General features: G+C 35.2%; 1 protein-coding gene and 1 non-coding gene across 2 annotated transcripts; both read right to left on the bottom strand.

Annotated features, from left to right (window-relative positions):
* Positions 1-4,392: 4,392 nt before the first annotated feature.
* On the bottom strand, positions 4,393-4,466 carry TRNAV-AAC (transfer RNA valine (anticodon AAC)). Its single transcript has one exon. It is a non-coding gene; the product is annotated as a tRNA-Val (tRNA).
* Positions 4,467-5,510: 1,044 nt separating this feature from the next.
* Positions 5,511-8,605, bottom strand: LOC130746638 (NADH dehydrogenase [ubiquinone] 1 alpha subcomplex subunit 8-B). The gene is made up of 3 exons (XM_057599332.1): positions 8,466-8,605; positions 8,120-8,326; positions 5,511-5,913 (listed from the first exon to the last, which is right to left on the bottom strand). Exons 2-3 carry the CDS (start codon positions 8,305-8,307, stop codon positions 5,781-5,783), a joined length of 321 nt encoding a protein of 106 aa, XP_057455315.1. The 5' UTR covers positions 8,308-8,326; positions 8,466-8,605; the 3' UTR covers positions 5,511-5,780.
* Positions 8,606-13,698: the final 5,093 nt, after the last annotated feature.

The raw sequence follows: 13,698 nt of genomic DNA, 5'->3' as shown, positions 1-13,698 counted from the left end.
CTGGAACAAGTGGAGTGTCAAGATGAAAGCTGTGATGGGGTTTCAAGAAGTTCTGGAAATTGTGGAAGAAGGGTTCACAGCGCCGGCAGAAGATGCTCCTGAAGCTGCGAAAACGTTGTTCAAAGAGCAAAAGAGGAAAGATTTCAAGGCTATCTGCTTACTTCACCAAGGAGTAGATGATGCACACTTTGAGAAAATCTCAAGTGTGAAATCCTCAAAAGAAGCCTGGGGGATCTTGGAAAAATGCAATGAGGGAGCGGAACAATTAAAGAAAGTTCGATTGCAGACACTGAGGCGTCAATATGAGTTGATGCAAATGGAGGCTAATGAGAAGATAGCACACTATTGCAATCGGGTAGTGAGCCACACAAATGCAATGAAGGCATGTGGTGAAACTATCACAGATCAATCTAAGATGGAGAAGGTTTTGAGAACCTTAACACAGAAATTCGATCATGTTGTAGTTGCTATTGAGGAATCCAGGAAGCTTGAAACCTTGACAATAGATGATCTTCAAGGATCATTGGAAGCTCATGAGCAAAGGCTCATGGAGAGGACCACTGAGAAGTCTGGTGACCAGGCATTACAAGCACAAACCTTCAAGAAGGGTGGCTATGGAGGAAAGAGTGGTTACAAAGGTCGAGGCAAGGGCAAGGAGTTCTACAAGGGTGGAAGCTCAAAAGGGATTCAAAGCAATTATCAACAAGATGGTGGTGAGAAATCTGAGCAAAATCAACAGGACAACACTAAGAAAGGTGGAAACAAGAACTGGCGTGGTACAGGAAAGAAGATTGATAGGAAGAAGCTCAAATGTTACAATTGTAACAAAATTGGGCATTTTTCGAATGAGTGTAAAGCACCACCACAGCAAGCTGATCACAGAGGTATTCAACATGAAGAAGCACACATGGTGAAGGAAGGATCTGAGGTAAGTAGTGATGATCAACCCCTTACTCTCATGATGCTCACCAATGATAGTGATAGAAATATAAAAAGATGGTACCTAGATTCTGGTTGTAGCAATCATATGACTGGAAATAAGGATTGGCTTGTTAATCTTGATTTCACTAGAAAAAGTTCAGTGAGATTTGCTGATGGGAGAATACTACATGCTGAGGGAACTGGTGATGTATGTGTTAGAAGGAAAAATGGTACTAATGCAATCATAGCTGAAGTCTTGTATGTTCCTAAGATGGAGAACAATCTGATAAGTCTAGGACAGTTGGTAGAAAATGGCTTTTCTATTGACATAAAGGACAAGTATCTAGATGTGTATGATAGATCCATGAAGAAGATCATTAGATCTCCTTTATCAAGGAACAGAACTTTCCAGTTTGATGTCAAAGCACTTGAATCCCAGTGTTTATCAGCCTCTGTTTTGACTGAAGACACTTGGCTTTGGCACCTCAGAATGGGCCACTTGAACTTCAAGGATCTTGCACTGCTCAAGACCAAAGGCCTTGTTACAGGATTGCCAACCATTTCTGTTCCTCAGAAGATTTGTGATAGTTGCTTAGTCAGTAAGCAACCTCGAAACTCTTTCAGCTCCTATACAACTTCCAAAGCAATGGACATTCTTCACATGGTGTATTCAGATGTGTGTGGTCCTTTTGAAGTACCTTCCTTAGGTGGAGGCAAGTATTTCATCACCTTTATAGATGATTTTAGTAGAAAAATCTGGCTTGATGTGATACAAACCAAGGATGAAGCTTTTACAAGGTTTAAGATCTTCAAGAACTTGGCAGAGAAGCAATCAGGAAAGTTCATGAAGATATTAAGGACTGATGGTGGAGGAGAGTTTACTTCCACAGAGTTTGAGAACTACTGTCTTGAACATGGTATTATGCATGAGGTGACCGCTCCTTATACTCCTCAGCATAATGGAGTGGCTGAGAGGAGAAATAGAACCATTCTCAACATGGTAAGGAGCATGATTATATGCAAAAATCTACCTCACTGTTATTGGGGTGAAGCTGCATCAACTGCAGTGTATGTGCTCAATAGATGTCCTACCAAGAGATTACATGAAAAGGTTCCAGAGGAAGTATGGTCAAAAACAAAGCCTTCTGTGAGTCATCTAAAGATCTTTGGTGCATTGGCCTATAGACATATCCCAGATCAGAGAAGGAAAAAGCTTGATGACAAGAGTGAGATGCTGGTTTTCATTGGCTACAACTCAACTGGTTCCTACAAGTTGTACAATCCTGAAACAAAGAAGGTAATCTTCAGTAGGGATGTGTACTTTGATGAGTCTAGAACTTGGTATGAAGTAAAAGGTGATAGACCTAAGCCTAACTCAGTGCATTTAGAACTTGAGGATAATGCAACTACTGGCCACTCACAAACAGAAGCTGAGGGGGAGAGATTACAAGTAGCACGTACTCCTCAATCAGTTAACAATAGGCCCTCAAGGCTTAGGAGTCTACCACCAAGGCTGAGAGACTTTCAGATCTTCTCAGATGATGCTATTGATGATGATGGGGATCTTGTGCAGCACATGGCACTTCTAGCTGACTCTGAGCCAGTGAGTTTTGATGAAGCTATTGTCAGTGATACTTGGAAGCAAGCCATGAAAGAAGAACTCAACTCCATAGAGAAGAACAAGACATGGGAGCTAGTTGTTTTGCCTTCAGGAAAAGTCCCAATTGCTGTAAAGTGGGTTTACAAAGTAAAACTCAAACTTGATGGGACAATAGCAAAATACAAAGCTAGGCTTGTTGCCAAAGGATTTATGCAAAAGGAAGGCCTGGATTATTCTGAAGTCTTTGCTCCAGTAGCAAGACTTGAAACTGTGAGAATAATCATAGCTCTAGCTAGTTGGCATAAGTGGAATCTGTTTCAACTTGATGTCAAATCTGCATTTCTGAATGGACCACTTGAAGAGGAAGTCTACATACATCAACCTCCTGGATTTGTGGTCAGAGGTCAAGAAGACAAGGTGCTGAAGTTGAGAAAGGCTCTATACGGGCTAAAACAAGCACCAAGAGCCTGGAACAAAAGAATTGATGGATTCTTGTCTAGCTCTGGATTTAGAAGATGTACAGTTGAGCATGGAATTTATGTGAAATTCTTTGCTGACAATAGTGTACTCTACATATGCTTGTATGTTGATGACCTCCTCATAACTGGCAATAATCCAGTTGAGATTGAGAATGTGAAACTACTGCTTAAAGGAGAGTTTGAAATGACTGATTTGGGAGTTTTGTCTTACTTCCTTGGTTTGGAAGTCATTCAAACTGACAGTGGTTTGTTCATGAGACAAAAGAAGTACACTTCAGAGGTCTTAAAGAGGTTTCATATGTGGGGTAGTAATTTTTCAGAGACACCAGCTGAAGCAAGTGTGAAACTTGGACTGTGTGAAGAAGAACAGTTCGTTGATGGTACACAGTTCAGGCAGATTGTGGGATGCCTGAGGTATATCTGCCACACAAGACCTGAAATATCTTTAAGTGTTGGTGTGATTAGCAGGTTCATGAGTAATCCTAAGCAATCTCATCTCTTGGCTGCAAAAAGAGTGATGAGATATCTGAGAGGAACATTGGATCATGGAATACTATTTCCTCATCAAGGCAGTAGAAGCAAGTTGAAGCTACTGTCTTATTCTGATTCTGATTGGTGTGGGGATATCATGGATAGAAAGAGTACTATGGGGTACATATTTCTCTTGGCTGGAGCACCAGTCTCATGGTGCAGTAGGAAGCAGTCAGTGGTAGCATTATCCACTTGTGAAGCTGAATATATATCAGCTTGTTCTGCTGCTTGTCAAGGGATCTGACTCTCATCATTGCTTGAAGAACTGAGAGCAGGTATTGGTACTCAAATTGATTTGCTTGTGGATAACAAATCAGCTATAGACTTAGCAAAGAATCCTGTCTCACATGGTAGAAGCAAACATATTGAGACTAAATTCCACTACTTGAGGCAACAAGTTGAAGCTGGAAAGATTAAATTGGTGTACTGCAAGACAGATTTGCAACTGGCTGATGTGCTAACCAAAGCACTGAAGATTGAGAAATTCAAAGAAATGAGAAAGCTTATTGGAGTCACAAGCTTGGCTGATTTGAAGACTTAGGGTTTTTTTTTACACAATTATAATGTGGTTTTTTGTTTCCTTTGTTATATTTTGGCTGAGTTGTTTTTTTAGTAGCTTTGTCATAGGTTAATTGCATTATGGGGGAGTGTTAGAATAATGCAATTAATATGGAATTAGGGCTAGAATTAATGCTGATTGGGTCATTAGTGTGTTGACTCTCAATTGAATAAACAGATTTCGTTTTTCCCCAACTCTCTCTCTGTGTTTACTCTGTCTCTCTCTAGTTCAGTGTGTTAGAAACTCCAACAGCTAGTAACACTGTAAAGGAGTTAAAAAAGACTTAAAAAAGACAACTAAAATGGCTTCGCCCGGGTTCGAACCGGAGACCTTCAGTGTGTTAGACTGACGTGATAACCAACTACACCACGAAACCATTTGTGATATATGTCTTGTTTTTATAGTACTTGACTGTAAGTTTATAATTTTTCATAAACAAGTTATTCAAAATAGGGGATGTAAAAGTAAATAGTGTGCACCAATATATAGGCTTTGTTGGATGACTCACGGGCCATGATCAAATTTGGCAGCTTAAATGGTCACCTTCACAAAAAAAAAAAAACCCTTAAGGTCATCAAATGTTCTCTGAAACTCCCACTAGCAGTTACATTCACGCAACTCTACTAGTAGAAGCAAATTGGAAACCGGAGCTGAAACATGTCAAAGAGGGTAATTGGGAACTGACTGCATGCTTGCACTAAATTTGCTAGACTCAAAAACTTAAAAAAAAAAAAAAAACTAGATTGAGAAATTAAAGTATTGTAGATAATCATAAATAAATATTTTGAGTGTTGTTTTATTCAAAGAGAGTATTTATGTTATTAATCTCTAAATTAGATATTTGTTTTTAAATTCACTTTAATGATAAATTATGTTGAACTAGCTTTTGGGATAGAGTTAAGTCACCCATGAAAAGGAGATTGAATCACACTAGAAGATTTATTGGAATCATTGTTCAAAACATGATTAAGTTAGTAAGACTAGTTTGGTTCAAGTATACCAAAAATTGTTTTCGAATCCTTTCACTTTGATTTAAAGTAATTTTTTACCTCAAACCTAAATCAAAACAATCAATGAACACCCTATTAAAGTTCTTTAGGTTTGTTCTAGTTTGTTCATTGATTGATTTTTTACAAGGCACTCAAATGAAATGTCTTCACTTAATTAGCCAATAAGTTTCAATCTATCAAAACAAAGTAAAAAAACACTTGGATAAAATCTGATATATGAGATGAACTCAGAAGTGTGAACTTCTATAATAATGATGCATCTATTTACCAACAGCACATAACTGATCTTGGGGAAGCTAGCAGTCTCCTGTGTTCAAGTTTGGTCGGACCTCAAAGTATAGCTGGAACATGGAAGGAGCCACTACACAGAAGGCACCAGAAATTGGTGAAGTTTGGCAAGTAATCCTAAATTTATCTATAAAGCACAAGAAGTATGTATTTTCAACACAAAAAATCAAATTACAAGCATGTTCCAACTTCAAAATCTCTCATCAGTTATTATGTTTGAAGAGGATTGTTTTGTCCTGCTTGGATGCATTGCTCTAGAAAAAGTTCAGATGAACAACATAGTTGATGATAAAGATCCATAAAAACAGATTACATGAATATTTGTGAAACAGGTGCATTGGCTCAATCCAAATCGCCTGAGGTATTATTTTCGATAACAGCAGTACATCATTTCATTCCAAAGAACACTTTTTCTCAAATGCTTCCTGCTCTTTACGACACAAATCAAATTCATTTGTATGGTAGTACATGCAGCCAACGTAATCATCCATCTCTTTCGTGCACTTTTGGTGTAGATCCTTCAGACTGCAGAACAAGCATTTAGTCACTATCATTAAGATTTTTTTTTAGAAGATCCTTTGTGTGTAACAGAGAATGCTTTAAACTACAATAGAAAGCTATAAATACACAGGAGTCATCTGACTGTAAACTCAGTCATAGCATATCAAATAAATCATAAGAAGCATGGGTATCTGAAAAGAAAAAGAAAAGAAAAACCTTTAATCAGATAGACATGAATCATAAAAACCTGTCTGTATCATTGTGCACATAACACAAGTGCAGATACGGAGAAATTAAACTATTTGTGACAAACAATGCATCGAACAGTTATAATGACCATAAATATTTCCTTCCTCTCCACCAAAAACAAAAATAATGCTTCCGCTCAAAGGCCAAAGAGTCTTACAATACAATGTGACAATGTGTTTGTTGCAACCTTTAATATCTGAAAAATTAGAGCAATGCCTACTGCAGGCAGGAGGCAGTGATCAATAATAATAGGATACATCAAATATATGGTCATCCAAGTTAAGAGATGATGTGATACTGATTCTAATAACAAATTACGAAAGGCGTTGGTTATGACTTATGAAAATAACTGTACGGTCCATGGATTTAGCAATAAAGGATAAAATCAGCAATAAACAGAGATGATGTACTCCAACCTACATGATAATTAGATATGAAAACAACCTCACAAGAGAATTTTTCTGTAAAAACTAATGAGACAGTTCAAATATACAAGACAACTTCTAAGTTCTAATATTAATGTAGCATCTAGAAGCAAAGAGCCAGATTCTATTTGTTTCTCATTCAGTAATTCTAATATCTACTAAATTATCACCATTCAATACATCCATTTATCAAGTAAAAAATTAGAAGGAAAAAAGAAAGGGTATATAACATATTTTCATGGCTAAAGGGAAAGGATATATGAAAGTATATAAGATCTCAGTTTATGCGCTTTTTTTCCAGTGAAACATTCACATACTCCTTGTTAAACCCGTCCTAGAAACAAGATTAATAGGAACTACAGAGGATGAGAAGTCAAATCTTTACTCATCCACCCCTCAGTTCCCTAAGTTAAAGAAACTAGCGAGGTAGACAACACTATATTTTATGCTTCAATTTTCAAAACAGAAAGTATTCAGATGCTATTAATACAAAACATACTATAGTACTCAATCACTTTTAGTTGTATAAACACAGTGACCTTCGAAGCAGCTTGGTTAGAATTAGAAACCAAACTTCAACGTGAGCAGAAAAATTATATCTATACACTGACAACTGACAAAACACATTGTTGCGACTTGCCAACATATTAAATCTCAGGTTAAATATAGACGCTTAAGGACCATAAACAACAATGCCTCTGAGAGGGAAAAAAATGATATACGCAATGGTCTTAGTATATCAATTTAGACTTTAGAAGCGCAACAGTGCCCAACTTCCCTCACCATGATCTTAGTATCTAATTTGTATTTAAAAAAAATACAACAATTAGGGTAATGACATGCAGTGAGATTAAAAAAAGACAGTACTTTGAAACTATTTAGCTAGACTCAAGGGTAAATGTTCTGCCTATTTAATATTTTTGAAAGAATAGTATGATAATTGAATGCCTTTCTTTAAGGTTCTACGCACAAAACAGAAATTTCAATAAATAGTCCAAAATATAGAAGAACAAAAGTAGATGATGTGCTGATGAATACAAACAATGAGGGTTCATAAAGCCATTCCATGACTTGTGATCTTCATGAAAAGTGATAAAATTTCAAGCCAATAAACCCATGAAAGGAGACAAAAACAAAAACAGAACCATGACTATAATTTGACCAATGCTACTTGGCTCACACACTCAATTTCTTTCTAGTAAATAAATGAAACACCTTCACCAGCAGGCCTTGAGCTGATAATAAACAGTAAATCAGTATGCAAGTATCTTTGTAATATAACACCACCTTATCAAATATTACACATTGACAGATACACAACCAACTACAAATAAGGCAAAAAACACAGGTTCTCAATTTCAGAAATGCTTTCTTTGCTACTCTAGCTACCTCTATTTTGTAAAGATATTGGAATTGGTGAATCATTCACCATTTGAAAATCATCAAAAAAATAAAATTTGAAAAATAATTTCAACCACCCTTCTACAAAGCATTTCATCAGACACAAGAAAAACTAGCAAAAGCTAACATTTTGAGGGGGAAAAGGAAAAACTCACAGGCCAAGGACACAGCGAGTAACGTCGCGGCCTTTATCGAGACACTTTTCAGGGTTTTGATCCTTCTTCTTGCATTTGAGAAACTCCAAATTCTCCGAATGGCACCTTATCCCAATGTGCTTCGACGATGCCATCAACACCGCCGATGTTGGGATCGGGTTTCCTGCAGCATCCACAGCGCTCGCCATGCCCAATTCACACTTTCAGCTGAAACAAAGAACACCAGCTTGATCGGTCACACTGATAGATTCCCCAGAAAATGAAAGAAAATTTCTCGGAAAATTGAAACTTTAGGGGAATGAGCATTGAAATTGAATGATGAATTGGAAAATGGAGTACCCTTTACCTTGAATTGCAGTGTTATCGGATCTGTGTGTTTGGAGGAAGAGAAATGGAGATTAGGGCAGTGTTTGTGTTTGTGTTTGTGTTTGTGAGTGAGATCAGTAGTGGTGAAATTTCCCCAAATTGCCTCAAGGGCATTCTAGTACTTGCGGCCAAAATAGAACATAAAATAAATAATTTGTTTATTTATTTATTTTGGTGCTATATTATTTTTGAAAAAATAATGGAAAATTAGTATTAGGGACTGAGGGTGATGTAAGTTGTTCTGTGGCCGACTCTAGATGCATGTAACCACTCGACGCCTCATATTTCTATCATCTCATACAACCTCTTTAGCGATATCACGAGATCAGTGGGCGGACGACACTTGGAAGTTGGCGGTCACGTTGTCTGACGACTAACTTGCACCTCATTGATTGGCAAAAGTCTCAGTCCTCCGCGCCCCAAACTGGCGTTCCTTTACCATAGTCGAACGCAACTGTTATGCCTACAACATCTCGGGCACTTTCACGTCCCCTCCAAAATCAAATGACAATGTGCACAAGACAATGACACTACACTCAAGAAACTGCTCCCACACGCAAACTAGCCCCCGACCGCACGATGAAGCAACGACCAGAGTAATCCAACTACGCTCCTAAATCAACATATCACAGAACTCTCGCCTTGTCAGAGCAACGACCCAACCTCATACCTCGTTACTTAGGAAGCCACAAACCCTCGCATATAATAAATGTGAGTTGAAGATCTCTAGTATTCAATATATCCAATTTTCTCGTGCTTATCACCCACGTATTACCTGACCTGGGTGTTTGAGTATTTTCTTGCAGGTCCCCCCCCCCCATATAATAAATGTGAGTTGAAGATCTCTAGTATCCAATATATCCAATTTTCTCGTGCTTATCACTCACGTATTACCTGACCTGGGTGTTTGAGTATTTTCTTGCAGGTCCCCCCCCCAACTATCCAGACGACGAGGAGCAAAGCAAACCTTCCTTCCTCTCCTACACGCATTAGAGTTGTGTCCTTCACCATCCCGGAGGGCCACCTCCTTTTATCGTCTCTTCTATCACAAAAACTCATATGAGTGATTTGATTGGATTTGTCCGATAAAAAATTATCTTAATTTTTTTAAAATGATATTTCATCCATTAAATTTGTCCATGAATATATATTTTGTTAGGCGACAATGTAAGGATTTAAATGATAACATACTTACTTAAGAATTTCAAGCATAAAATTATTGAGTAAAAGCATATGCACGACCACTTATTCATGCTTGAGAGATATGACAAAAAATTAATTCAATTAAAATATTTATTCAAATGGGTTGGCTCAAGGCAAACATTCGATCCGACCTTGTTTGGAGCTCAGCTCAAATTGTTCCAACCAGTTTTTGTCAGAATAATTGAAGATAATGGCTTCGAACATGGAGTTCTGCGGTAGTGAAATGGAAGCAAAGCTACCACAACACTTGAGTATCTATATCAAGGTTTAAATAAATGTTGAAGATTAAATGTGTTTTGGATTTGCTTTCAACCCATGTTAGAACACCTTCTAGTGTGAAAATGTACATTTTTTCAATGGAACAAAAAAGTTAGATTGGATGAAAGAATTTTAACATTCAACGTAACTCTAATACAAACATACACTAAATCAATGATATGGAGATTTGGGATGGTGCTCATTTTTTCCAATACTTTAACCGTGCTACCTTGTGTCTTAATATCTATTTGGGATGACGGTGGCAAAAATTTGAGATTAGGGGTCAAGATTAAAAAGGAGGAGGAACAAAGAATATGACATGTGCGCCGGTAATAATTTCTACAACTCACATAAATGTATGGCATGTAAATATGTATGCTCTGCCTATGCTCTTGTTAGACTTTGATATAGGCTTACTTTGTAAGTGTACTAGTTTTTAACCCGTGCCTTGCATGGGGAATTTAATTTTAGATTTTTTTTAATCAATTAATATCTTTTTTTAATTTATTCTATATAGGTATTTGGTTTATTTTTCGTTTTTTACACATTTGTGGTGTAGGTTATTTTTTTTGCAAAATAATGTGTTTAAGGGTCGAAAGCACATTTAAATTGACGTATGCACGAAGATTTGCAAACATAAACGATTTATTGAATATTTTAGTAACATGGTCAATATACGAAAAACAAATGTCAAAATGTTTGAAAGTTACCACCGAGGTCAATTTACCAAAAAAAACACATTGTCAACGTGGGTAAAGACATTAAAGTGAAAGTTTAGCACATAGGCTCTTTATTTGTAAACCATCTTGAGGAAATGCTACTAATTCTTTGAAAACTTGATCTTTTTGAATATTTTTGCATCATTACTTTCAACAACTTCTGTTATGGATCCATCGTCTGAACGAAGTTTAATAAGTGTGTTGGAGTCTTCAATTATAGGTGGAGGTGTGTTTCGTTTAACACTTTTAGTGATTGTCTGAAAAACAAACATATTTTGAAATAGTGATGGCCAATGTCTAAAACAAACCTATTTGACAATAGTGATGACCAATACCTCAATCAGAGATTTTACATTTGAATCGGAAATATCAAAATTCATTATGTAGATATAAATAATCATTATTTAGCAATAAGAGTTTAAAATTTTACCTTTGTTTTGAATTTTGAAATTATTTGTGGGTCCTTGCAAATTTTCAAGACGTTAAATGCTGATTTAAACCACCTTCCACATCTATCATTCCCTTCAATCCTCCATGTTCCCGATCTACACTGAATTTAAATTAAAATGAAAAAATTAATATATTATGAATTAAGTGAGCAATGAAAATGTACCTTTTTTTGACATGACTATGTTTACCTTTTCCATTTTTTCCAATATCTCGTTGCCTTTTTTGTTCATCAGATAACAACCTTCGCGATAAAAAAACGGTAAACGTTGCAGATCCAGTATCATCAGCAACATTAAGCAACAATTTGTACCTGATGTAAACATTAATAATTAAATAAACTGAATATCTTACAAATTAATTTATTTATCGAATTTGTAGATTATCGTATGGTAGGAGTGACATGCTTGTTACATTTTTCACAATAATATTGTGCTCCGTCAGAGTATGCTGCTGAGTGACATTCACAGTTATGGTAATACCAATCATTTGTGCTCTAAATTTTCTTAATCGTGGCATATATAATGAATATTGTACGCTGTAGAAATGAATAAAATGCAAAAAAAAAAAGTTCGTAGTTACAACTGATTGTTAGATTAACAGTGATGATAACATATGTAAATGTAATACGTTTAAATGTAAATACTTAGTAACATGTTTTTTTTAAATGGGAAATGATTGTACTTGATTTTGTTGTTATTTTTTAGATAGTAATTTATTTATAGAAAAAGTAATTAAATTTGTATAGTGTAAACTTTATTTTTCTAAAAGGAGTGATTATAGAGTCTACTGTTTTTATAACTCAATATAAAAATAAGTGTTCCATCATTTTTTTTACAAAAAAAAAATTAAAACGTTTTTTTTTAAGAATTGAATATATTAGTTGTTGTTTTAAATGTTGACTATAAATTAATCTTTATTAAAAATGTTCAAAACGTGTATCAAAATATTTTTTCCTATTATAACGTTATGAATTTAAAGCAATTAAATTCAATGAAAGAGTATAAGAGGTTATGGTCTAATTAATTGATATTTTATGTCATTATTCATGTGTTGTTAATTTCCCATAATAAGTGATTACTAAATTAGTTTAATAAGTATTTAAGTTTGTAGTTAGTGTTTAAAAAACTCTAACCCCATGAATTTTGTATTTAAAATGCATTTTTGTTTAGTGTACTAACATTAAATGTTTATTTACTAATTTAATAATTTATTCACTAATACTAAGTTAATAATATAATAAGTAATTGTTTTATTTAATTAAAACATTGAATGAAAATCAATGTCTGTTTTTTTTTAATAAAAAAAATGTCTAACAAATTAAATTAAAAGTGATGAGAACATACCAATCTGCAAGTAACTAAATTTTTAATACTTGTGCTTGGGAAAAGCGTTAGGAACTCATCTTTTTCAGTAACGTTTAATCTTTCAATCACAACGTTCATTACTTGAGTATGAACTGCGTCACACTCAAATAATCTGCGAAGAAACAAAGATTATGTTGTTATTTGTCATCTAAATTTGTTCAAAATAATGTGAAATCCACAGTACATACATACATTTCTCTGTAGGACACTGCTTGTGGAATGTCAGGATTGAACAATACTTTAGTGTAGTTTAAACCAACAGTTAGTTTATATTCCCCTGGAAAAAAAATTAGCGATCGATTGTAAGTTTAAGTTTGAACATGTTGATTTACCATATAGAAGTTTATGTTTGTTTGTTGCTCAAAATAATTAAATGTACCTTGATGAATTGTTAAAACTCCCAACAATATGATAATAACAACATGTTTATGGTCTTTTGAATTTAGAAGTGCATCTAATTCGTCGAAAAATTGGCCGTATAAAAAACATTTAATTTTTTTTGCTGGAAAAAATTAAATAAAAGTTGTTAACTTTCTTCCGTAGGAATTTATAGAAATTAAGAATACTAATTTGTTATTGATAAAAACAAATTTACCTTTGAGATTCAATTTCAATGTCTCTGCTCTGCGTATGGACTCTAGTCCGCTCAAATTCGTTGTAATATCCGACGTGCGTTACTTCTCCCATAACATATGTTTAATGGTAATATCAATACATGGAAGTGTTGATGTATTTGAAGTTATTTAAATGAAGGTATTTACATACCAACTAAGAACCGCTCATCAAAGTCAGGATTTAGAATTTCATGCACGTTGTCAAATATCAGATCACGCATAGGAAACACATCTTTATTATATCGAATCATTCTTGTCCTACTTTGCAAGTGTATCTTGTAGATATGCCTAGATGCAATAAGACCTCGGAAATTATGCCATACCCAGAAATATTCAAAACGCTATACCAAACCTTCCGTGATTCTGTTGGCAAAACGTTCATGAAGGTTACGCCTACACTCTGCATGGATTGTTTGACCCTAGAAATGAAGGAGTTACATATGAATTTATGTCCGTGAATTAAATTAAAATACAATTACATATTTAATAATAGTGAAATTGTTTCTGGTTTGCATACCTTTCGATCCATCAACAACAGATTATAGAACGAATTGTCGTGTCCTTCCTCATCTTCTTCCTCCTCTTCTTCAGCAAACCACACCCTT

Source organism: Lotus japonicus, chromosome 3, assembly GCF_012489685.1.
Source record: "Lotus japonicus ecotype B-129 chromosome 3, LjGifu_v1.2".
NCBI lineage: Eukaryota > Viridiplantae > Streptophyta > Magnoliopsida > Fabales > Fabaceae > Lotus > Lotus japonicus.
The sequence above is the reverse complement of the archived record's forward strand: the minus strand, read 5'-3'. Positions and strand labels throughout refer to the sequence as shown.